Source organism: Carassius gibelio, chromosome A18, assembly GCF_023724105.1.
Source record: "Carassius gibelio isolate Cgi1373 ecotype wild population from Czech Republic chromosome A18, carGib1.2-hapl.c, whole genome shotgun sequence".
In the NCBI taxonomy this organism is placed as follows: Eukaryota; Metazoa; Chordata; class Actinopteri; order Cypriniformes; family Cyprinidae; genus Carassius; species Carassius gibelio.
In genome coordinates this window covers 23,774,334-23,802,100 of record NC_068388.1, presented here as the reverse complement: position 1 = coordinate 23,802,100, position 27,767 = coordinate 23,774,334, and the positions used below count along the sequence as shown (strand labels likewise).

The window sequence follows — 27,767 nt, the reverse complement described above, 5'->3', positions numbered from 1 at the left end:
TGGAGAGAGACTACGGTCCCTTTTTGACCCCCTTAAGTGTTTATTTGACCTTATATTATTATAAGAAGTTTCTGGTTCAGAATAGAGATCAATGCCATTGTTTTGCTATATATAGAAAATATGAAATCTGGTAGTGTACATTAATCTAGATACGGAATCTAGATCGGACCAAAAGGGCCCACCGACCCCGGCATGGCACTGATGGGTGTACAGTACGTTTGGTCATTTAACTGCTTTTAAATCCTGGAAAATAATAATTTAAGACACCATTTATAGAAAGGGAGGTTCAGTCTCTGACTTGTAACATCACAAAGGTCTGATTTTATAACACTGTTACTCTTTGAGCCCCCCCAAAACACATCTGGTTTGAACCTGTTTTTATACAGTCTATGGTTTGAGCCTACTTATAGATTTCAGTCTTACTAAATCATAATGAGACCAATAGTTGTCATATGGGCCTTCATGCTCAACAGCAGAAATATCTGTCTGTAGAAATGTCTAAATCTGTATTTATGTAAATATTATGTTTCTCTGTCTGTGTATGTGTTTGTAGTGTTTGGCTCTCAAATGTTTTGCTGTTAAGCTATTACATAAATACATATACTGTGGAAGAAGACATTTTTTTATCTTTACAAATAAAATATACACTAATATACACTAAGGCTGTCAAATCGATTAATTTATTGCAATCAAAATAAAAGTTCATATTTACACCATGAAGGCCCCTATGTGTTGCATATATTTGCATATATTCACTTATGCATGCATATATTTAAGAAATATGTTATATTTATATTTACATATGATATAAATCATACATAAACATGATATAAATTATATACATAAGCATGAATATTTATTATATACATGTAGGATGTGTATTTATATTTATATATATGCATATAAATATATACAATACACATATATTATGTACACACTTAATCGATTTGACAGCCCTGAACATACGTATTTACTTTTTTCATATTACAAACAACCAAAATTACTAACAAATATTTACAATTTGTAAACAAATTATTAATATATATATATATATATATATATATATATATATATATATATATATATATATATATATATATATATATATAAACAGAGCCAGCGATTCCACATTTACTCACCCAAAGAAACTTTTGTAGCAGTTTATTTATATATTTACATAGAAATAGTAACTGGCTAATTTATAAGAACGAAAACAAAAAGAGCACTAGATGACGCGTATATTTACCTTGCAATCCATTGTTGGAAACAAAACTTGAAAATGTCATATTTGTCAAAGGTATGTGAACGCCTCTGCACTGTAGGTAAACGAAGATTCATAGTAATTTATATACAGAACTGTCTCAAAATATGGTCATGCTTTTTTTAATGGGAAGGGGACTGTAGGCTAACTCAGTACTGATGAAAGACTATGATGCGCTCCAGTAAGTGGCGCCCTCTTCCGGTCAGTCTGTGAAAAACAGCAGTCGAGAGAAGAGAAGGGAGAAGGGGAGAGAGGGGGCGGAGGACACCGTCTGAGACGGACAGAGAAATAAAGAAAAAAGCCTGTGCGTGCTTTCGCAGGCGGAGTTTCGGTCTTGCGCACCGTTGGAATTCACGATCTCTGTGTATTTTCCTCGGGGTTGCTTGAGGAGGCAGAAGGAGCGAGGACGCGCCGTCAGCGAGCAGATGTTATAGCCGGACTATCCCTGTTTCCAGCCTGACAATCGAGCATATCCTCTGTTAAAATGTGGCAGCCTGCGTCCGAGCGATTGCAGGTAAGATTTGACGTCTAATTACTGTAAGAAACGCGTTTATTGTCTGCCGTTCACTTTGGAGACGCGGTGTGCAGGCCACACAAGCTTCTCATCCAGCAAACCTCCTCCAGGCTCCGTTCATCTGATGAGCCGCTACACTGGTGTTGCGAGGGTCTTTAACTTTGTATCTCTCCTCCTGGCTGGAGCTCAGCGCGTCTGGACTGCAGCTGCGAGTCCCCTCGCGAAATAGAGCTGAAGTTTTACACTTCTTTCTGAATCATGTCATGCCGTTCCAGACCCAAGGCCATTTCACACCATTGCTGTGTCTGTCTGGAGTCTGTGAAATGGCTGGAGAGACTCTGTTGTGCTGGAACTGACTCTGCTCCTGGCCTTGCTCAGGCTGCGTTCACACAGGACTCGTTTGCGCGGTTTGTAAGCACCAGAAAAGCCTGGAAATATCAGTGAAGTTTAAACTTTTTAAACTTAGAAAAGTCATTTAAATTACAATTTCACTGCCTGGTGTTCAAACTGAAAACTTGTTAAAATCTCTTTAAGACCATCTTTTTTTTTAACTTTTTTTTTTTTTTTAGATGGGAAATCCAGTATAAACTGCATGCAGTGGTTTGAAACATGGTTGTTCACACTGGTTGTTAACTGGTCATTAGCTGCAAAAAAAAACTAGCTACCAGCTGGCCAAGACTGGTCTTTGAAGCTGGTCAGCCGGCTAATAACTAGCAAGAAAACAGATTTTACAGTGGGTTAATCCCTATTCACTAATCACAAATGGAAACTGGTTATAAAGGTGTGGGAATCCTGAAATACGCAGGTGTAAAATGAACATTGATTGTCACAGCAAATACTTGCCACAATGAGTGTTGTTTTTAATCCTGAATGTCACGTTTAAACAGTTCAAGATGTCTGATAATATCTGACCGGCATCTCAGAGCGGGTTTACACATACAGCACATCTGTTGACAAGCTGTGTGTCTTGTTTTTTTTGCAGTGTAACCTTGCAGAGAAGCAACACTAGCATTCAGTTCCTTTGCAGAATATTTAGCCAGATTTCTCCAAGCATTCGGATTCATCCAGTTATAGAAGTCCAGCAGTTACCTGCAAATCTGCTTTTAAAGAAAAAAGAAAAAAGTTCACGTCAAGCATTTTTTATCTCCTGGGGTGCTGGGCTTCAGGTCTCCTCTGTTTGTAATATTATCCAGATGTGAAGCGGGACAGGCTTCACCAGATGAACTTGCACAATCTTTCCTCACAGAGTTTGCACGGCGACACTGATGAAATAGCGTAGTAAACCTTTGAAAACTGCTTCGACTGATCTGATCAACAAAATGTGCTGCAATGTGTAGCAAAATGTTTGTGTCAAACCACTATAAACGATTTAAAACCATGTAAAAAAAGCTAGATTTTAGTAATCTACCACAGTTCTGTGCAAACTCAAGATTAAAAGTTCTTCCTGAACTAATCCAGTAGATTAGCTTCTGAACTAAGACTGGGCAAAACAATCATCACAATACTTTTATCAGTTGGTATTGATAATTATCACGATCAATTTCAAATCTTGATTTCTTTCAATTTTAAAGGCGGAAATTTTGCTCCTAAGTGAAAGTTTTAGAAACCAGATCCTTAATTGTGGTTTTAAAAAACAAACACTTTACACTTTTCCATTCATTTCTCCTTAACAAAATAAATATCTTAATTTCTGCATCTTCTAGTGAATGATATAGTTTCAAATCATGAATCAGGTTTGTGTTGCCTGACTTTTATGACGTGTATCTTCAGCACAGTTTGCAGTGCTGGCTGCAACATATTCATAATTGTACATTTTTTTTGTTTCTCAGAAATGCACTTTTGACAGTAGCTTGAGCTGACAGTAGTAGCAGCTTGAGTTAGGATGCAGAAGCAAATTTATGTTCATTATCAAAAACGGTAACATCTGTACAAACAACCTCATTTGATATAGTGAAATGTATTTATTCTGACTGTTTGTGAGTTTGTCTTAGCACACATTTAGATCATGATAACCACAGTTAAAACCACACATATCATGGTACAAATGTAACTATGGTTTCTAGGTCTTTGTATGAAAACAGTAGTCTAAATAATACATTAAATATAAATGTACATATGCTATATCTTAATCACTAAAATCTGTAATAATCCAGTAACCCAGTAAAAAAAAAAATATAGACATCATGAGTTTTGTCCTCTCACAGTGTTCCACTCAGCGTTACTCCACTTTTATGGATCTCAACAAACCAGAGCCAGCATCAAGATCCATTGCTTTTTGAGTAGACCGTTGTGGTTGATTGACTTTGTGTGGAGCAGCACATACATGTGTTTTCACACTTTGCTCATTTTGAAATAAGACAGAGCAGGTTTTCACTTGAATCTGAGACGGCAAGTAATAAGTGTGGTTTAGTACTCTGATAAATGTGAAACATCTCATGTTTATTAACCTTTGGAGTAGTATGGGATCGTCATTTCTGTGCCCCTGGGAGGACGGTTTCACATTTGGGATTCAGTGACGTCACAAACAGTAACTACCAAATTCAAACTGTGCTTTCGTGCTTTGGCTGATGCTGAGCCAGAAACAGATGCACTCTACACTTGTTATGTAATCACAACTATGCAGTGTTTTTAACACATAATGTTTATTTCAGCTTTCCCACATTTCAAAAAGTGAAGTGACCTGTGGCAAAGTATGGTGAACCATACACAAAATTTTGCAACAAAAAAACCCTCAATACATGCAAAAGATAAAAAAAAATATATATATGACCACTCGGTAAGGCAAGTCAGAATCCACTCTCTCCTTTGAGACAATATCTTTATTTTTCATGCACTTTTTTGATTGACAACTTTGCAGATTGTTTTTATTTAAGGATATCTGCGTTATAAACTGCAAATGAGAAAAAAAAACATATGACCTGCTCTTTAAAAAGAAAGGATTATTTGAAAATGATCACTCAAGTTGATTCATCTTAACTCGCAAGATATTCTGGATTAAAAACAAGTTAAGCTCAGTTGAGTTGGGGACTTAAGTCAAACTGGAAATTTTCTCTCAAGTGGACTACTGTCGTGTGTGTGTGTGTGTGTGAATGATATTCTTCTGATGCTTTGAGAGAAGCACACACTTGAGATCACTCCTGCATGGCTATCTATGATGATCCAGAACGTATCTAGTGTAACACAGACACACATTCTTAGCACCGCAGATCCCGGCATCGTGAGGGTCTCACTGTTATATTTGCATAGTACTTTCCCAGAAGTGATCCCAAAGACTACCCAGGCACAGTTATACTGTTGCCTCCCTAGTGTTGGGCAGTGGCCTGATGTTGCAAATTAACAAAGAGACTTGATAGATTTCCTTACAATGCATTGAAACGAGATCTAATTCTCAAGCCCTCCGCACACAAACACTCATGTGCACTGATTCTTTCCCAACACACTTTTCTCAAAATGCACTGAAGCACTCTCAGTGTCTGCTGCATAGTAACCATGACTACCAGCAGGCTCTCTCTTTGTGGCGTTTCCATGGTAATGGGCATCACTGTGTGATGGCGATGCTCAGTCTCATTCTCTTCTCTCCCGTTCTGTGATCTGGAACCGTTCTCTATTGTGTTTTTGTCTCTGAACCTCCATTTGAGCTCAGAACTGTCCTTTATAATCTGGTTATTATCCGGACAACTGCAGCACACACACACGACTGACACAAATGCATAAAAAATAATAATAATTACCCTCATGTCATTCCAAACCCATATGGCTTCATGTATTTTTTACATTTTTTTTATTTTTTTTTATTTTGCAGAACTTAAAAAGAAGACATATAAAGGATGTTTTCCATGCAACCCAAGCTTTCTATGTTGCAAAAGCACTGTAAAAGTGATTGGCTCGACTTGTTGCACAATATTTCATGTTTGCTAAAGTTATGTAATAGCTTTGAATGAGGAATAGACTGAAATTTCAAATGTCATTCAATGAAAAACGTCCCATCCAGTGAGATGTTAACATCTGAGACTGGTTCAGTAAGTCAGTGAGCTCAACACATCATGCAGTGCATGAGTAACCACTGACAGCATTTCCATTAGTTTGTAAAATATCCCTTTAGATGTTGCGTGTAATCAGTATGGCAGCCTAAGCCAGTCTCAGCAGGACTTAAAATCATGTTCAAATGCCCAAGACAGCAGAAATTATGCCCACATTGCATATTATGCAAACATTGATTTATTCATACACCTCAAAATATATTTTTGTTACCAGCTATCACTAACAACAAATGCAAGTTCTTCTTTCCATTTCATATATCTACAAAGTCATCATTATTTTCTGCTAACACTTAAATTTCATTTCCCTCTTGGTGAAAATGGTTAGAGTCTTTGTTAGAGGATTAGTCATCATCATGTTGTTCCAAACCTGTTTGAATTTGTTTCTTCTGCTGATCACAAAAGAAGATATATATAAAATAAAAAAAAATTGGGGAACAAACAGCTGCTGGTGGCCACTGTTTTCTAATGTATGGCTGTCTGCTGGAAACTGTTTGTATCCCAAATAAAATAAAATAAAAATCTTGTTTTGTGTTAACAGAAGAAAGAAACTCATACTTGAGGGTGAGTAAATGATAACAGCTTCCATTTTTGATTGAACTATCCCTTTCAGAGAGATCACGGCACAAATGCAGGTTGGAACCGACTGCTTCTGTAATATCAGGCAGTTCAGAGTGGGATTCACAAACGCTTGCTCTTGAAAGATGGCTCAGTGCCCAGTTTATTTGGACCATTGATTCAGACATGCGCTGCGCACAGTAGACCAATCACAACAGACTGGGCTATCTGACCAATCAGAGCAGAGTAGACTAACATAAATGAGGGGTTTAGAGAAACTGAATCTTGGAACTGCTTCAAATAAATCATTTGGGAATCACTGGTAAAAATGAGGTGATATTAAATGTATATTTTGGGAAAACTAAAAAGTTTTTGACCTTGCAAAAAAAACAACATTATTAACCTTAAAAAGGGCATGATAGGGGCACTAGGATAGGCAGGTGGGTGCAATCCTGTTTCTCGAATACCTTATAAGAGGTACCTTGATTCTCTTAAATAACAGTTAATTTACTAAAACACCAAGGTCTATCCGGAAAAGACGCCCATGTTAGCTGCTAATTCCTCGTCCCATTACAAAATTGCCTGTTGTAAAAATTTCCATCCCGCCTTATTTCATTGTTTATGTCATTATAAGTGAACTGAATTGAACCCACCTTCAAAGTTAAATCCAGTCTTTCTGTAGTGCGTTCGCATGGAGGGGAGAGATTTGGGTTTGGCATTAGTGTGAAGTATGTGTTTTTGGGTGTTCTTAAAAAGGATTAATTGAGAGAACTGCAGTACAATGTGGCCTTATTCTGTTACAATGCAGAGTTTCCAAGAATATCATTTGGTTTGAGTGAGAGTTTGTGTGCATGTGTTGAGTGAGTTTGAGGGTAAACCACAGATATGTCTGTCTGTCGTTAGCTTCTCTAGTGTCTGGCAGGACTCTCTCACAGGGTTCACAGAGAGCTTATGTTGGGGTCTGTGTACATCTGAAAAATATGTGAAAATGAATGCATTTACAGTTAACTGATGCATATGTTTATTTGTGCGAATGTGTGAGTGGTACTTGTACTAGTTGACATTGATTGGTGTTTTTAGGAAGGTGGGTGGGGCCAGCATTGACTTTGAGGTTTTCCGCTGCCATTGGCATCTTCCCACGCCATTTTTGTTGGATTTTTGTATCCAGTGGCATCCACCAATGGCAGCACACAACCTCCCACGTGTCTGTCCTGACTTGGCCCTGGCGGGTCCATGTGAAACGCAACACGGACCCTTATAAAATTATACCCAAACCTCGAATTTACAAGCTTTGTCTGGACACACTATCATTCTTAGCAAACTACCATTTGCGTATACCATCTGTGTGTGAAAGTCGGCTTTCAAATAGGCCAATGAATTGCCTTTGGAGAGTAACTCGCATTCTTCGCATCTCTTGCAAAGTTTTGTTGGGCACATTTGCCAATTGCCTGAGCTGTAAATGCCATGCTATTCATTTATTTTAAGTAACACTACTTTGTTTTGTCAGTTTGAATATGTTTGTTCACTGAATGGAAAATATTTCATTCAGCCAATAAATTCATCGAGACAACTATAGCTTTCAGCAGGTTTTCAATCCATAGTTTTGTAGGAAACTTAATAGATAACTGTAGTTCTGAGTTGGCCTGCAAAATAAATAAAATAATAATAATTATATTAGGGGTGCTCCGATCACGATCGGCCGATCGTTATGCGCATCTCGTCAGTAAAGCCGGTTTTCTAATCAGCGGTTAATTCCATCAGGTGAGTGATTTCACATAGAGCAGCTGTTACTACACAGAGCCGTTGTTAACTGAGAAGATGCGCCAATAAACGATGAAAATTAACGTGATTTGCGCATCTTCTCTATTAACAACGGCTCTGTGTAGTAACAGCTGCTCTATGTGAAATCACGCACCTGATGGAATTAACGGCTGATTAGAAAACCGGCTTTACTGACGAGATGCGCATAACGATCGGCCGATCGTGATCGGAGCACCCCTAATATATATATATATATATATATATATTTTTTTTTTTTTTTTGTAGGCCAACCCAGAACTTCACATCACCCTGGTTCCTTTGTCAAAAACCCAGTAGGTGTTTTGAATTATTGCAGAAAATAAGCTCTGTTTTTTTTTTTTTTGTAACAAATAAACACATATTTTATAATTTACAATCGGTAGAAGTAAAAAGCGAAATGAAAGCTATATGACACAGTTGCATGGCTTCAACGACACCAATACTGAGCTTCCAACAACTTTCAGTTTTTATATAAACATTTTCCATGGAAGTTTGAGTTTGAATAGTTTGCAAGAGTGTGATTATAAACACAATGAGGCTGTGAAAGTGACTAGTGTGTAGACCCTCTTTAGTCCCATTTAACCACTTGTTACTAATGGCTTTAAAAAACCACTGATGTATTTTATGTCATAGAATAAAATGTAAAAATATCCTGAGCACAGACTCAAATGGGGGAGTTTCTAACTAAATTTGAAAACATTGCCCGAATCATTGTCATACTGGCTACAAATGTCCTTGAAGATGAGTGGAGACGGCAAAGTCATGGCTTTTGTAGTTCAGTTGTGGAAGTCATGAAGTGAAGGCCTTTGGCAGCAGTGAAGGCCAACAACAGTGTTTTGAATTGTTGCAGATATTGGCAGGCATTATGAAGACTGTTGCATTCAACTCAAAATATGCTGCAGAGACTCTGTTTATGCATTTCTGACCTATATTTTGGAGACCAGATTGCAGAGGAATGTTGCCAGAAGTCAGCTAAATCTGAGTGTGGATGAAATACGAGGCTTGTCAGATGTAATCAAGCTGATAGCCGCCAGAGATCTGCCTGAACCGTTTCCATTGTCTCACTACTTTGCTAACTCACTCCAGCTCTCTCATGTTTTTCTCTTTCTGTCTATGTCTGTGAGTGATATATGAATGAACACAGACACTCCTGGTCTTGTTAAACCCATCACTGCAGGACAGACCCACAAACGACCGTATAATGCGTTAAACACTAGCACAGTTTAGTTCATCTCTCACCCACACACAGCAGGCAGAAGGCACACATATTTAGGCCATCCTTAAAGGGGGGGGGGGGGGGGGGGGGTTGAAATGCTATTTCATGCATACTGAGTTTTTTACACTGTTAAAGAGTTGGATTCCCATGCTAAACATGGACAAAGTTTCAAAAATTAAGTTGTACGTTTGAAGGAGTATTTTTGTTCCAAAAATACTCCTTCCAGTTGGTCACAAGTTTCGGAAAGTTTTTTTCGAGTATGGCTCTGTGTGACGTTAGATGGAGCGGAATTTCCTTATATGGGTCCTGAGGCACTTCTCCCGGAAGAGCGCGCGCTCCCGTATAGCAGAGCAGAGACATTCACTGATCAGAGAGGGACCAGTGGACGGAGTTTATTTTTACAGAGCATCGACGGAGTTGTGCAAGTGTTTGTGTTTGTTCCCTGCATTTCGAAGATGCTTGTTTTACAAACAAGGCCCTGTTTGACGCCGGATTTGCACATCGTTTATTTCTTAAGGATAATGCAGTCCCAACGAAAAAGGGTCACGATCGTGTGTTGGAACCGCATGCGGTGAGTAAAACTGCTTCAAATATCTCTGTGTTGTTAACTTAGCTATCGGCACGTAAGCACATCAAGTAAACCTCTTGTACACCTTTAAAGAAAAAAAAAAGACGACATAAAGTGGAACTTAGTCATTTTCCAAAACCGCAAAGTGTAACGGAGGCCAGCGAGTAGTGCTGTGCAGCTAAACCTCCCCGATCTCAAGAGATGCACTAGCAACAGACGCTAGTGGCTGTAGCCATTTAGCCTCCTTGTTAGAGGAGACCCGGGTTCGAGCCCCGCTCGGAGCGAGTGCGAGGAGCGTCAGAAAGGACCCGGGAGAGAGGGGTTACATAAGCAAATATATACAGTTTCAATACATACCACATAGAGACGCTGTTGTAGTCGTTGCTGCTGCTGCTCTCGTTCAGTTTCAGCCTCGGGATCTGATTCTGGATCATAAATAAACGGCTGAATCTGACTGTAAGCCATGGTTTGATCTGGATGATGGTTTTTTTTCTTCACGGTAATGTCACAACTTCCAGACGCTCTCAACGCAAAAGCCTACTCGAGCTCGTGATTCTTTAGCTCCACCCACACGTCACACCTCCAGCTGGTCGTGTTTTTCCGAAAAAAATCGGCACAGACTATTTTTCTCTTATAAATATAATAAAACTAAAGACTTTTTGGAGATATGAAGGATGCAGTACCACTCTATAGGTACTCAAGATTAACAGGAGATTGAGTGAAAATGAGCATTTCACCCCCCCCCCCCCCCCCTTTAAAAATATTTTGGTTTGCAGTAACATCTATTTTTTTTTTTTAAAGGTTTTAAGCTTCAATGTAAAAAAAAAAGTAAAATGGTGATGAATTTTGGAATAGGTATGAATTTAAACAAATTAGCATGGGGTTGTGGGTGGGGGGAGTGCATGTACAGCTCTCTCTCCACCTTCAATACCACGACTTAGGTGCCCTTGAGCAAGGCATCGAACCCCCAACTGCTCCCCGGGCGCCGCAGCATAAATGGCTGCCCACTGCTCCGGGAGTGTGCTCACAGTGTGTGTGTGTGTTCACTGCTCTGTGTGTGTGCATGGGTTAAATGCAGAGCACAAATTCTGAGTATGGGTCACCGTACTTGGCTGAATGACACTTCACTTCACTTTTAGATCATGACGTCACTGGCTGGGTCTTCAACCTGTGCCTTCGGGCGCATCATTGCAAACCTCATTTTGATGCAGGCTGTATAAACCACAAACAAATTGAAATCTTTGTCAAAAACATGTTTATTGAATGAATTTCAGGTGAGCAGAAAAAAAATTAGGTTGTGTTATACTGTTTTACTCGCTAGGTGTCAATGCAACCTACAAATGAGAGACCGTTTACTTTGCTTTCTTGTGTTGTCACTTTTGTGAAAATAATCCTGTTTGATTTGAGTGACAAGTGTTCACTGAATCGATTGTAAAATCTAAATAAGTTTTATACGGCAAATAACACCAAATATAGGTAAATCCACGGACAACAGGCAGGACGAATGTAAAGACCAATATTTCTGATGATTTATTGGCTTGAACAATGACGAACAGGAGTGCAACATCCACGAAAAACAATAAGAGTAGACTGCCATAATGCAAAACATTTACTGCAGGCTTCAACATGGCTGTTTACATGATTAGAAATGTCAACAACAACAAAAAAAAAATTGCATTCTAGCCCGAATCTGTATCTGTATGCATGAGACTGTCTGAATACCGGCAGAATTCACATTTCTGTTGTTAAAAGAGAAACATTGTGCAGAAGTATTTTTTGCTGTTATGTGTGTGTGTCCGATGCTGCAGTTGCTGTGTGACGCGTGTTCAAAAAAAAAAAAAAACCTGGACATGCTCCGAGAGAAGGTCGTCAAAGTCAATTTCCTATTTTCGTTTTCGAAACTTGGTTGATCCAATCAATTCGTGCAAAAGATTTTCAAACATAAAGTGACAGTCGACATGGTCACGGTTTTAGACTAGATGGGAGAAGGGATGGGAAAAGATCTGGGCACAGTTAAAGCGGTGTCGAGCTGTTTTAATGAATGTTTTAGATGTATTATGGTGCCCGAACCCGTATGACTTTGAACAGTGACCGCGAACATTTGGTTTACTGCAGCCGCAGCCATCATTACCAAGCGTGAACCATTGACTCTGACAATGAATGAGAGGAGTGTGCCATAGTGTGAACATCCGTGTAAACATAGATGACGTCACTGTTTTTTTTAAAAGAAAGAACGTAGTCTTCGTTTGTATATAGGCCTTGGCAATTTATATATTTATAATACTTACTAAAATATAATTAATATTATTTTATTGCTTTTGTATTAGTTGTTTGAAGATTTAAAAAAAATGGTCTGTCTTAACGCAAATGTACAACCGGCAAGTCGGTCGGACTAAAAGCAAATATAAATAGATTTGAGTCAGTCCTAAATTGACAGGGTCAGTAGGGTTACGGCAAATAAGAATATTATTAAGGATGGCCTTATATATGGTTCACAGTTTAGATCTGACAAGTTTTCTACCTCCCTTTCTTGAACACAAGCTTAAACATTGCTTATTTTAATTGTATTTTATTTGATGCATGTTGTAGACTTCTCTCAGAGTAACTTTGTGCAGACACTTCAACTATTATTATGACTGGTAATTACTACTTAGGCAACTTATTGGACAGATTTACCAAGGTAAAGCTCAGCAAAATGTATGTATGTAGTTATTTATTTTTGCTGTAAGTTAAATTTTATTGTCACTTTGTGACCTGTTCTGTGGTCCTGATGTAAAATTAAATTTGTATTTTATTAATTGTATTATTATTATTATTATTATTATTATTATTATTATTATTATTATTATTATTATTATGAAGTTTAAATGTATTTTTTTTTGTTGCGACATTTACAAGACAACATAACAAAACCATCAGGCCAACCTTTTTCTCACTAGAACATTTGTTGTGGACCTCGATCCATTTGGGCTCATACTGATGCTGCAAAATTGCAAGAAAATGCACTCAAACTTGGGTTTGGACCAAGTGATGAAAGCAAATTCCCAAACCCTATTCTTGGAGGCCCCACATTTTGGATATCTCCCCATTTGTTTTGGTCTTGAAGTCACTACTGATGAACAGATGAGTGCTCTCCTGAACTGTCAGAAGACTTATTTAAATATTGCACGGGAAAGAGAGATCCGACTGGTTATCCAGATAGAGTCCAGATGGAAGTCACTTGATGTTGCCAAGGGTAAATGCACCATGTCCTGATTGACTGATGATCCGATCCGCCTGATTGGATCATTGTGATCGCATGTTAATGCCAAGTGTAAACGCAGCCTTTGATTGGGTACTTATAAAGAGGAAACCACTGGCTTAATTCACTGTGCTGTGCCCTAAAGATTGGTTGGAGACAACAAACTCGGGGCGTTAGTAGCTCAGGTGTGGAAGTCATTAAGTGAAGCTCATTGGCAGCAGTTTGGGCCAGGAACATTGTTTTGAATCGAATCATAGCAGACATTGGCAGGCATAGTGAAGACCTCAGCAGAGAATTAATGTAAGAAACATTTTGGAGGTTCAAAATAAGCGTTTTTGTAAGCTCGGAGATGGAGGATATAGAGCCTAGTCAGAGTAGAAGCCTTTTTTTTTTTTAGAATATGAGGCTGTGATGGATAGAAGCAGTCTGTTGACAATATGTTTAAAAAAAAAAAAAAAAAAAATCCATCACAAAAAATAGAAACGCTAATTACAAAATGCATACTAAATTATGAAATAGAGCTCTCCTATTATAATCAATAAAGCATTCTGCACTGCAAGTTTACAGTTTCAGTTCAGTTTATTATAAGTTTAATTAGTTTAATGACATGTTGGTGTTTTATCATTCACTTGGATGTTATAAGATCCAGCTGGACAAACAAAAACTGTGTCTGTCTTCATTTACATGTTTTTAGTTAACTATTTTTAAACAATCGTGTGTGTTTGTGTGTGTGTGTGTGTGTGTGTGTGTGTGTGTAAAAAAATTAAATAGTTAACTGAAAACAATCATTCAATTAACTGCAACTAAATTTGCTTTAAAACATTATAATACAAACTATGAAAAACAGATAGCATTTTAAGATGAGCTGTTTGTTATTTAATTGTTAGCATTTTTTAAACTAACAGCACATGTAATCTAAATATAAAAATAAAGAAAATGTGCATGTACAATTACATATCCAGGAAATTATTTGTTTTAGCCGGGTCACACTGTTCTCATTACATCTAGCAAATCCCAAATAATCCAGAATGGTTGACAATGCTCTTTGTTTTGGTACTAAAGCTTCTTTTAGCAGCTCATGTGATGTTTCTTCAGCACTTGTTATTGTTGGCCTCTAAAAACAGAAGTGAAACTGTTCCAGTGGATCAGTGCCTGTGTTACAGAAACGTGCATCCACTGCTGAAGTAAATGAACAAAATGTGTCTAGAGTTTTCCTGAAATGACGACTTTGCTCCGAGAATGTCCCGTGTTTCTCAGAAACTCTCTCTCTCTCTCTCTGGAGAGAAACCCTGCGCTCTGTAGGAGGTAAAGTTCTTATTTCAAGAAGGGAAGTTTAAGGTCAACATACCAAAAGTTTGAATTGTCATTGTTTTTTTTTTTTATTATCATTTTATTATGTAGAAATTTCAACTGCTATGTTTTGGTAAACATTTGAGCCCAAATAAAGAGCAGAACGTGACAATAACTGCAGTTAAACACAAGCACACGTGGTTTTTCATGGAAGATGTCCATTGCTCCATCTCTATAGTCTTCTGGTGAAGAAGCCGTAAAAAGTCTCTGAAGGATTGTTTTTTTTTTCTTGACTTCCTGACTGAGAATAAAAATGAAACGCAGTCAAAATATTATGAATAAAATTCCAGATTTGTTTCAGCACCTCGCCCTCCCCTGAACAAGCCTCCCTTTCTTTCTCTCTGTTTTTCTCTCTGTTTCACTCTTTATGCTTTTATCCTCAGACCACAGGAATGTTTCTTTCTCTCAGAAAGTTGTAAAGTGCTGATTCTGGGCTCAGGGTGTGTTTATACATGTGGCTTCTGTCGTTCACTCGCTCAGTTCGCCCTCTTTTCCATATTTCTTCACTTTCTCCTCACCCTTCGAAATCTTCTATCATCTTTGACTCAAACGGCTCTGATTCAGATGAATTGATTGAACCAGAACTACACCCTGGCCGATAAATCTTAATTTGGTTTATATTTAGGCTAATTTTGTCATGCCGGCCCATCACAGTACAGGTGTAGTACACTCCATTTAACACATTTGAACAAATTAAGTGTGATTCAGCAACAAATGAGTTGTTTCTTTAAATGAATCATTCAAAAAGACTCACAAACTTTCTGTAGTGACTTTATAAGTTTATAAGTGTTATAAGTGTTAGGGCTAGTTTATAAGAACTGAAGTGTTCATGATTTTATAAAAACAAAAAAATAGTTTTGCTAAAGTCTGTATCCACAGATGCCAACTGAACAGTTTGGTCCCAGTTGTTAATTATATATATTGTAAAAATATTTATAACGTGTAATGTATAATTTAGAAGGTTCCCTGTATATTTTCTATAAATATAATTTTAATCTCCCTTAGAAAATAGTTTGAGGGGGTGAGTGCTGTCTTTTGTATTAATAGTGTATAAATGACAGTCCATTACAGAATGAGAGTGGTCTGAGAGAAAGAGAGGCGTCTGTGTAATATCACACAAGTGTGCCATAAACTTTATGAAGTAACTTGGATGTAATGCGCAAACGATTTCATTCACCCATGCAGGTTGTGGAAGTGGTGTTTTATGAGTTTAAACAGAGGCGTCTGTGAATCTGTATTTGTTAAACATGTTCAAGCTGTAGCCTAAACTTAGCTCTTCTCTTTTTCAGCATTTACAGACCATGCTGAAGACCAAACTCAACGTGCTGACGCTCCGCAAGGAGCCGCTGCCTACAGTGATCTTTCATGAGCCAGAAGACATCGAGCTGTGCTCCGCCACACCTCACACCAAGAACCGCACACACACAGGATACAAGGTGAACGAGCTGGTGATATCTGCCGTTTGGAAGCATTTTTTGACCGACTGAATGGATAAATGATCAAAAATGGTGCCTTCAACATTCGCTGTGTACGTAGTTTTTCAGGCTTGATTTTTTTTAATGGAATCTACCTGAATAAATCATGTGAAATCTCCTAAATTAATTAATCTATTACACAATAAATGTAATATAATTAGGGAAATGTGCTCATTTATTTTAAGTTTATTCTCAAAAGTCTGCTATTTTAAATAGAGTCTGTTTGTATTTTGTTATTTTATACATTTACAAGACTGTATACAGCCAATCAGCTCAAGTAGGGAAATACATGAGAAATACTATAAAGTCCTGCACTAGCACTAGCAAAGCTACTGCTCATTAAACAAGGTATAATACCTTAGAAGAGTAGTATCCATAACCACAAGCTCTACTCTTCTGCACACTGGTAACAATTCCACTGTGCAATGGAAACTTCAATGTAAGAGAAACTCTTACAAATGTCAAACGCAACTGAACATTAAACATTAATAGATGCTTCCCTTCACTCAAAAACATAAAGTAGCATTTTACTCTCCATTTCCAGCCATATGCAAAGCATGCTGGGAACTAACAATCACCTCTAAAATAAATGTGCAAAATTGAGCTAATTCACTTAAAATAAATAGGCAGGCTTCTTTCCTTAATTATTTTAGTTTAATCAGTTCCCCAATTCAAGCACCAAAACTGCTTAAGTTTCCTTAAAAAAAATTGGAAAACGCATCTCTTGGTTTTCTTAGTAAAAAGTCCTCATTATTTTCTATACAACACTGAATCACAATTTCTTTAATGAAATCTACACATTATTTTTAATTATCACCTTAATTTTTTTAATGAAAAGGTAACTTTTGGAAAAATATATTTTTTACATATTTGTTAAACCTGTCATTATGTCCTCAAGCTCCTCTGGCTCCTCCCAGTGCTCCTATTGCCATTTGCAGAAACTCCATCGCTCCCGGTAAAAAACAACCAATCAGAGCTGCGGTCCGTAACTTTGTTTGTGTTCAAAATGTAGAAAAATGTATATAATAAGCGAGTACACCATGAATCCATTTTCCAAACCGTGTTTTTAGCTTGTCCTGAATCACTATAATAAGTGTTTATATTCGGACTATTTTAGATTGCTTCGGGGATACCGCGGCGGAGTAACCCAGTACCTTTGTGATTCTTCATAGACATAAACAGAGAGAAGTAGCTCCGGCTACGATGTTCTTCCGCAAGACGCAAGCAGTTCTGTTTATTAACCGCTAGAGCCTCAAAAGTTACCTACCGCAGCTTTAAGGGAGTCGAACTGCATGACATTTTATTACCTGAACTAACCTTCCTTTGCAATAAAAATATCAAATGATCAAATATTTTAAGAGTTTTAATGACACAGTAAAGAGGGCTCTTCTTTATGAAATAATTTCCTGTGTTATGATTTTCTGCATAATGGTTACAGCACATGACTTTCATTTGGCAGACAAAGGGTTTTCAAATTTTAACAAATAGTCAAAAGCAGTTTTGTTAAAATATTATTTGTTGTGGTTTAAAAAAGTTATGCCAAATTATGAAATAATGTTTTATTCTCAAGAATGTTATATTTTCAATATAGATTCTTCATTATAATCGTAGGAAAGTTGTCACCTGACTTTTTTTTTTCTTTTTGCCCCCCAAAATGTTTATAAATGTACATTTTTTTATGAATCTATAACGTTTTTATATGTTATTGAATAAATTAATAGATCAGAACATAAAACTGAGCATCATGTCATTGAACTGATTATTAAATGTAAAAGAGATGCTCCACAATGACCCAAATATTTCTGAGGCAAACAAAGTTGAAGTTCAGTTTTTGTTCAGAAATTTTAAAGAGTTTATTTAATGGTCTGAGTTTGTTCAGGACGACCTGTTTGTCCTTTGGGGAAATTGGGAAATAAGTTCCATTCAGTTCCACTAGTACCATACAGATTACATTCTTCACATAAATAAATAATTTTAAAAAACCTGGTTCCTGCATTTGGACACATTCATGTACTAGTGTAGGTCTACCTGTCCTTGTAGAATATTGTAGAGTCACATGCATGTATTGAGAGGAAGAATAGCAGAATAATACATGAGCTAAAAATACAGAAAATCTCTCAAGGATCTCGGCCTACTAAAGAAGATGATGTGGTGTTGCCATGGAAACCGCAGCATCCATTCATGGCGAAATGCTGGCTAAGACGAACACAGCATCTCTGTCTGTCTTTGTCTGTGTCATGGCCATCCTCGTTTCTATGCCCACTGTATTTGCGCTCAGCTGAAACATTTCACATTTTCATCTGTATTTTAGCATGGACCTCAGAGAATATAAAGCATCTGGTCGCTCAGTCTCCACCACAAACATTTCTACATTTTTGGGTGTGGACTGGTTTTATAATGATTCACATGTTTCTGAAGATGGCAGAAGCTGTTTTAAGCGATGTCCAGTCTGACCATGTGTTGTGGCTTGAGAGAAGCTGTTTGAGAGGGTTAGTGATAGAAAGACAGACAGAAAGAACCACCTCTTCATCCATTGAGGCGCTTTGATTATGTAACAACTCAACAAAGCTAGTCTATATGCTGTTTCCATGGTGAGCGGACCTCTGTGTGTGTGTGTGTGTGTGTGTGTGTGTTATACACACACTCCTGTGCTCACTTCTCAATACATGAAATGTCTGCTCTTTCCCCGTTTAAACTGTTATTTTAGCATCAAGATATTATTCTTGTTTTATTATTATGTATTATATTATTTTATATTTCAGCATTTGAAATATTTCAAACACCGATCTTAAAGCAGTATTTATGTTTGTAATTGTATGTAACAGCCTATAGTGTATTTATTTTAATTGAGTTAATTGATTAAATGTAAGAACTTAACATAAAGAATGATTCTTACATCTAATAGTTAAGTCATATTATAGTCAGGGATCCACACTCACTTAATCTTCTTAATCACTTCACCATTTATTTTAATTTTGCAGCAGAGAACAATCAAACGTTTCGGCAGTAAGCCTTCTTCTCTACATCTAATAGTGATTTACATTTTTTTGTCTTTTTTTTGTTTTGTTTTTTTGTTTTATTGTTATTAACAAAACCACAGAAACATCTGAGTGATTTCAGCGTCTGCTGTCTCACTAAATAAGACGTGAACACATGAAAACATCTCCAGAACTGCTCTGACAGTCACTTCATGAGCAGTTGACCGTTTGATTTGAGTAAAACTAGTGTCACATAAAATACACAGAACTGTAAAGGTACGTCAACCCGTCAAAATAAAAGTCTGGTTAAAGACTATTGTTCAGCAGAATGTACATAGCCTACTACTAAAAAAATAAAAAATTTTAAGGTTTAATCACACAACATTTCTTCCATGTTTTATTTTTAATAGTAAATCCCCTTTGTTTACCAAAAAGTTAATTTTAAAGTTAATTTTCAATAATTAAAAGATGAATTAAATTAATGTTTTGTGTGTTTAATGTTTAATGTGCATCTCAGAAAATGCTTTATTTAAAACCCCAACTGAATGGCACCTAAATGCACGTTATTTTATCTGTCAACTTTTTTGTAATTGTTCATAGTACAAGTACAGACAGAGAAACAATGGGTGGTATTTAAATGTTTATTTTTGATGCATTGCATTCTATGCATTTAAAAAATAAAAAAATAAAAATTCTAAAAAAGGAAACGTAGTTGTTCATTTTAAGAGACCCAGGAGTCTTATTTTCTCTTGCATAATTAATATTGCACTTTAATTATGCAAAAACACATTTTATCCAATTACTCGATTAATAATCGATGGAATTTTTGGTAGAATACTCGATTACTAAAATATTCGATAGCTACAGCCCTAAACTATTGGTGTGCTGCGACAGAGAAAACTGACTTTAGATATTGTTTATGCAAATGTTGCAAAAGCGCCTCATGTGGCAATTGTAAAAAATTCCAGACATATTTGTCCAGAGTTATGTTTTAAGTTCTGACAAATTTCAAAATACAGTGACGCACGAAACTGAGCTTGTTTAGCTATTAGTGTCTGTGTTCACACACTTGTGTAGAGAATGAGTCTGGACTTCAGCAGTGAGTGACTCATAGCATGAGTGTGTGTGTGTGTGTGTGTGCGCGCGCTTCTACTAGCGACTCATCATTTAGATGCTATTTTTTATATATATATTTCTGTGTATGTTTGTGAAAGCCTTCATTATGGAGTCAGAGGTGAAAGATTAATTCTGTGAGCTCAGCATGTACAAAGTCTGTTCTGTGTGCTGTTTACACACACACACACACACATATTCTGTTAACAAACATACTGACACACACACACACACACACACACACAGATCAAATATAGTAATTACATTCCCTCAGAACAAACTTTGTCTGGTTTAGGCACACAAACAGACTCTTTCACATACACACACGTGAGAGTATGCAGTAATGTATGACGCTCATCATACAGCTGTGTCGGGGGACACATGCGCCTCTCATTCTGGAATCATTCATGTCCAGCTCTGGAATGCTGAGCTGGTGAAGAATTCCATTTTTTCTGAATTATGCATGAAGAGTCTGGAGCTCCAGACAGATTTTCGTTCATCACGCTGCCACCTGCTGGACACAAGAGTCACGAGCACAGGAACTTGTAGAGCTTCACAATTGTGTCTGACTGCTCTATATATGCTGTTAATTAATACATAAGGTAGGGCCGGACGGTGGATTAAATGTATTTGCAACATTGTAAATCATGCGTCTTGATGTTATTGTACTTTTTATGTAGCCATAAAGTTTTCCAAAGAGAGTTTATGACCTTGAATTTTATAAGAAAAGATTTTTGTTCAAGGTATTATTTTATATAGTTGTATGTATTGTTTTAATGATATTACATTTATATTTGTTTTAAGCTGTTTGAAAGTATTCTATTGAATTAGATCTCATACTGTCAGACAATTGGATGAAAGCAAAATATTAATAAAAATAATTGTATAGATTTTTTTCAATTTAAGATTTTATTTTATTTTATTTTATTTTATTTATTTTTTTTGTAATTGGGCAGAATTTTGTCTTGACCCCCTCGCCTGTACTTTGTGTTGTGGTTCATTGCAAAAATGAATGTGATTGAAGGAGATGCTCCTTTTTGTTATTCAACTGTTTATTTGTCTGTAAATACAGTAAATATAATATTTTTTAAAAATTATTCAAATTTCTGAAATTTGCATACAAAATTGCAGTGTCATATAAATAATTTAAATATTTCTTTGTGTGTGTGAACCACAAAACCAGTCATAAGTAGCACAAATATATATAGTTATAATATATATCAGTTTGAAACGGTAATTACAAATCATAATAAGTACATAAATTCAAGAATGTTTGCAAAAGGCAGAAAAATATAGTGAAACTGATATTTTTGGCTGTAACAATCAGCCCTTGGTATAAAATACTACACTAGTGAATCACGCCCATGGTGAGTAACTGTGGCCACATGCTGCATAACAGTGTTGCACAAACAACATTGTTTCTCTATGTACTTTGTGTAGGTGTGTGTGTGTTTGCACTGTGTGGATTTACAAGTAAGTTTAGATGATTTACAATCATAGGCCACCATATTAATGCCAGATTAATGAATTGCACAAGAGTTGTGCATCAGAGATGTGGAAGAGCAGCTTCATTGCTGGATGTGTCCCAGTGGCCTGTGGAGGTAAGAGGATGAAGAGATGAATGAGCGCTCTGTTGCTGTCTAGACTCTGTGGTGACTGAGAGCCATCAATCTGCCTGTGTTTGATGATTTCTCACAGCTTCCACCGGAGGCACACACACACACACACACTCATGAGGTTCATGTGAACAAACACACACTTTCTCAGAAAGACTGGAATCAGTCATCTCATCACTGAGGGAAACACACATCAAATACATGAAGGATGACTTGACAACAGAGTGCTTTGAAAAGTCATCATTTAGGTTTTTTTTTTTTTTTTTTTTAAACCGAAATACTACTTGGTGGTCTTACTGTGTATAATTCTTCATTTAAATGTTATCTGATGTGTTAAACTTTGTTTCCAATTCATATTTTTGAAATTTATTTTATTTTTATGGGGGGTTTGGGGCAATTTTAATGCATTTTGGGGCAAATCATTTTGTTAGCATATGCATATGTGTGTGTTTCTAAGAAATCTCTTATCCTCACCATGCATGGTTGCATGTATCGAATCAAAAATGTGTTACAATTTAAAATAGTTGTTTTCTATTTGAATATATTGTCAAATGTAATTTATTCCTGTGAGGCAAAGCCAAATTTTCAGCATTATTACTCTAGTCTTCATAAATCATTCTTATATGATGATTTGATGCTGAGGAAACATTTCTTATTATCCATGTTGAAAACCGATGTGCTGCTTCATATTTTTGTGGAAACATTTTTCCAGGATTTTTTGATGAACAGAAAGTTCAAAAGAACAGCATTTCTTTAAAATAGAAATCTTTTGTAAGATGATAAATGTCTTACTGAGCCCAAACCTTTGAACAGTACTGAGCATTTTTATCTTACAGTATTTTTTCATTTATGATAATGAGGCTTGATGTTATCCATCAGGTATTGGGAAACACACAGTGTTAGTGTTAGTCACAGTGTAGTGAGAAAGAGAACACTCATCCTCTCTCTCTGATGTAGATGATTTCAGATATCACTGGAAGGAAAGCCTCATCTTTCTGTTTCAGACACAAGCGAAAGAATGAGATCAAGAAAAACCAAACGCATCTGGAGTCAGGTCATGAGAGGGATGACTTTGCATTCTGCTGTGAAATTCTCTTAGCAAGTCTAGCACAGATGTTCAAGCCCTTGCTTGTCTTCAAAGTTTGTACAGTTTGTCAAGCAATAAAAAAAAAAGCTATTTTTGTTTAAGAGTATTCTGTAAACGAGTTAAAGAAATGGGAAGGAGAGACCGGGGCCAGAATTAGACCTTGTGATTGCAGACTAAACAAATCTTCTGGAAGAGGAAAACAGACAGCCAGACAGAGTTTCTTTCTTCTGAAGTTTCACATATTCTTTCCAAATCTTTGCCAAAACCACATGCTTTCAAACACAACAAGATAAGATGTTTTTCCCTGAGAAACAACAGCATATCTCTACTGCTCTGGAACAATGATACATAAGAATGATGAAAGGACTGTATATATATATATATATATATATATATATATATATATATATATATATATATATATATATATATATATATATATATATATATATATATATATATATATATATATATATATATATATATAATAAAAATAAAATAGTATAAAATCCACATTCATGGAAATTAGTTAGCTATTCTCGTTTTTCTTTTCTTTTTTCTAAAGTTTTGTACACCAATTTCAACTGAAAGTTATGACTGTAGAACAAGTGAAGTAGCGTAACCATCAAGCAACAAGTAACAAAATGTTTTTTTTTTTAAACCTTAAATGTTTGTAAAATCTTTATTATTATTATTATTATATACCGGAGTAATGACAGAATTCATGTATTATTTAACACGGGAATTAAATTACATAATAAAATATGAAAAAATAAAAAACAGTTCATACTGTATATATGCAAAAAAAAAAAATATATATATATATATATATCTCACAGGAATAAATTATATTTTAAAATATTTCAATATAGAAAAGTTTATATATATATATATATATATATATATATATATATATATATATATATATATATATATATATAATTTTTGGACCGTTTTATTTATTTATTTATTTTTCAATTCATTGATCCAAACAATTAGGACCAAAAAAAGCTACTGTGATTTATTTTAGTTAAAAAGGTTGCTAATTTAAGAAATGATTACAGAGCTGAAAATGATTTTGTAAATGTACTTCTATCATATATCCATACTGATTGTCTAAATATGTCAAAATACATACTAGCAAAAAATATAACATTAACAGTCATTAAAAAATAGAGACAAAAAAAAAGGAATAAACATTCTCAGTATAACAAAATACATTAACATGTTCACTAATCAGTAAAGCCAAAATGTACATTATTTTCAGAATATTGAATTAAAACTAATAAATATTTAGGGACCAATTCTCACTTTTAACTAGTTGTTTATTATCATGCATATTACTAGATTATGTGCTGTTTATTATTACTTCCACACTACCTTACTTACTATTAATAAGCGGCAAATTAGCAGATTATTGAGCCTAAAGTTAATAGTGAGAATTGGTCCCCGAACTAAAGTGTGACCAGAAATGTATATTAAAATAAATCTTTCTTTGTGCATGTTTGCATTTGTCTGAATCTGTACCCCTAATAATGGTTTAACTTTTTCTCTTGTGTGTTTCTAGGTGACCTACCTTGGCAAAGTGACGATTTCCGGCACTCACTTCCTGTCCGGCTGCACCGAGTCTGCTGTGGTGGGATTATGGGACACAAAGCAGACGTCTGTCACCCACGACGACTCCATCACCTCTAGCAACGCCATACTGGAGATCCGGCCGTTCCAGGTGCGACTGCATCACCTGGATGGGCGGGGGGACGCCACGGGGGCCATGGACACCTTCCAGGTGGCGCGCATCGCGTACTGCACGGCGGATCACGACGTCAGCCCCAACGTCTTCGCCTGGATCTACCGGCAAATCAACGACGATCTGACCTTCCAGATGGACTGCCATGTGGTGGAGTGTGAGAGCAAACTAGAGGCCAAAAAACTGGCGCACTCCATGATGGAAGCCTTTAAGAAAACCTTCCACAGCATGCGCAGCGATGGACGCATCCACAAGAGCGGCTCGTCCGACGAGTTCCCCGAAGAGGCCAGCACACCCGACGACGGCTGAGAGACGGGACGGAGGCGGCGGGGGGTTGGGAACGGGGCGAGAGGGAGAACTGCTCGCAATTTTTATCTCTTTGTGCCATAATAGAATATTCTGAAAATTAGCCACAACAAAAAGAGAACGGAAATGGAAATTCAAACCACAGACCAAGAAACTAGTCTGCCTTTTTCTGATCTCGGCTGCCAGACAGTTTGTGCCCATTTTCCTAAAGTGAAGAACTTAACAACAGCAGCTGGTTTTGATATGGTGTGTGTGAAGTGCCAAAACTTGTTACACATTCAGTTCTTCTGCTTTCGTTTAGCCAATCAAACTGGGATTCCAATCTGGAATTCCTGATGTGTGTGTGGAAATCTTTTATGCGTTTTTTTGTTTTTTGTTTTTTGATACGCAGAGGTCGGATAAAAAAATAAAAATAAATAAAGATTTTGTTATTAATGGCAGGCAGCCAGCCTAGGGCATTTCTTTACCTTTATCAGGCCATAGAAGCGTAATTACAGCGACCGTGCATCTGTATCTGCATCTGTATCTGATTCTGTGTTTTTTTCTTTGTCTTTAAGATGCCAAAAGTCAGTGTGCACACGTGTAGTCTAGAGCTTTTGATTAACTATGGAACATGTTCTCTTCTACAAGCTAAGTGTGCTTGACTGTCCAGCTTAGTTCAGTTCATTTATGTGTGCATGAGGTGTTTTCAACAGAAAATACCAGCACCTGTGTTACATGAGATGTTGAAAGCGAGACGTTCCAGATGCATCTGTATTTTAAAGGAATAGTTCTCCCTGAAATGAAATTCTGTCACCATTTACTCATCCTTATGCTGTTCCAAACCTATATGAGTTTCTTTTTCTGCTGAGCACAAAAGAAGATATTTTGAAGAATGTTGCTAAACAAACAGTTCTGGTAGCCATTGACTTCATAGTATAGGAAAAAAAAAAATTATGTATGTAAGTGGCTACCGGCAGCTGTTTGATAACCTACATTCCTCAGATTTCTTTCGTTTATGTTGAATAGAAGAAAGAAACTTGGCTTTTAATTTCTGGGTGAACTGTCCCTTTAACTCATGCTGATTTCGCTTGAAGTTGCTCACATGAATTTTGGCACTTGCCAAGAGAAAGCTGCCTGTGTGAGCTGTGCTTCATACAATGCTACTATATTGACAATGGATTATTTTTTCTTTCTACACAATATTTGGCTGAGATCTCACTATTGTGACTGTGCCAATAGCTCACATTGATTCGAACATGAACAGAAACTAGTGATGGCTCACTTTCGAAACAATCCTTCATGAAGCTTGGTAACAAATCTTGGTTATGAGTCTTTTGTTTCGAATCACTGGTTCAGAGCTTGTGTCAAACTCGGCAAGTTGTGATTTCATCAAACGAGGCTTTACGTCAAACTTTTTTTAATACCTGATTTCAAAGTGTACAGATTCAGATGCTGTTGATCTCGGGTTAGTTTTGTAACATTGGTTCGTTTGTAATATTTTTGTGTGTATAATACAATACGAAAAATATACTTAATTGCTTATAATTGATCTAGTTTAAAAACAAAGACTCCAAATTTTTAAAACACAATTGTTATAAATTACAAAAAGGTGTCATTATGCATGCTTGGGCTAAGTTTTTATTGCATTTATGTATTTTGACCAGTAGGTGGCGCCAGCATGTGGTGTTTCCAGCACTTGAACCAGTGAATCATTTTACAAAGCAATTGATTCAGTTAAATCCGAGCTTCAAAAGGCCTTGTTTCTCCCATCACTAACAGATCTTGTTTTTGGCCCTTTGTTTGCATACAGGGTGGATTTGGAGAGAGTTGTCTGAATGGTTGTGCAGGGGAGGGAAAGAATAAAAGCATAGCTGCCCCATAGAGTGCCTGTCTCTTTCCCCCACCTCCCATGCTGAATGTATGAAGTCTCTTGTGCTGCAAGCGCTATATATATATATATATATATGTACTGGTACTGAAAGCCTTTTTTTGATTATTATTATTGTTTTAGATTTTATATATACATTTGTATTTGCTGGTTTAGAGTCCCTGTCATGTCCAGCACGTGTGTAATATAATGCATGCGTGCGTGTGGCTCCACTCACCTGTGAAAACCCTGTTAGGGGACGATGGATCGTGGAGCAAAGCAAATGAATGAACAGACTCTATGTTTTGAATCGGATGGTATTTGAGATTGGGATTCTGTTGAAGTGCATCTGGTTCCAAGAAGGCAGTGAGCATTTATAAATGTAAAGAAATATATATATATATATATATATGAAAGATATATATACAGTGTATTTGAAACTCATTCGATAAGTTTTTTTTTTTTTTTATACTGCATTAAATGTTTGATATTTTTAATAAAGTGACAAGCACCATTAAAAGAATCAGTGTTATGGCCAACTGTGAATTAGGATCCGGAGCGGAGGGCAGCCTTCAGCGTGACTGATGAGTGTCTCGTTGTTGTTGTTGTTGTTATTGTTTTTTAATTTGTAAAACTGTAGATGAACATTCTCACTACATGTCTTAATGGCTCAGACTCGCTTTAATGGTTTGAAATGTTACCGTAAGTGTTTTTTATGCTGTATTTGCAAAGATAAAAAATATACAGTCATATATAAACTATTTACCAAGCTAAGTTGTCTCTTTTTTTATTTACATATATTATAAAAATGTTTCATATTAACGCTTTTTGCCCACTATAAAATCATTTTAACATCATACCACTCTTTTCTCTTCATCTTCTGCCTCTAGATGGCACTGCAGTACTGAAGAGTGGAAAGGAAATGTGGTAATGCAATCATTTAACCATTCAAATGAATAATAAAAAAGAAGATATATTAATTTGCTCTTATTTCTACTGACAGGACTCTTGTGAAGGTGTGTAGGTGTCAAATAAAAATTGATCTTCAAAA

General features: G+C 36.4%; 1 protein-coding gene across 1 annotated transcript; it reads left to right on the top strand.

Annotated features, from left to right (window-relative positions):
* The first annotated feature begins 1,507 nt into the window (after positions 1–1,507).
* Positions 1,508–27,490, top strand: LOC127934534 (PTB-containing, cubilin and LRP1-interacting protein). Its single transcript, XM_052531984.1, has 3 exons — positions 1,508–1,775; positions 15,835–15,981; positions 24,382–27,490. Exons 1-3 carry the CDS (start codon positions 1,746–1,748, stop codon positions 24,868–24,870), a joined length of 666 nt encoding a protein of 221 aa, XP_052387944.1. The 5' UTR covers positions 1,508–1,745; the 3' UTR covers positions 24,871–27,490.
* The last annotated feature ends 277 nt before the right edge of the window (positions 27,491–27,767 follow it).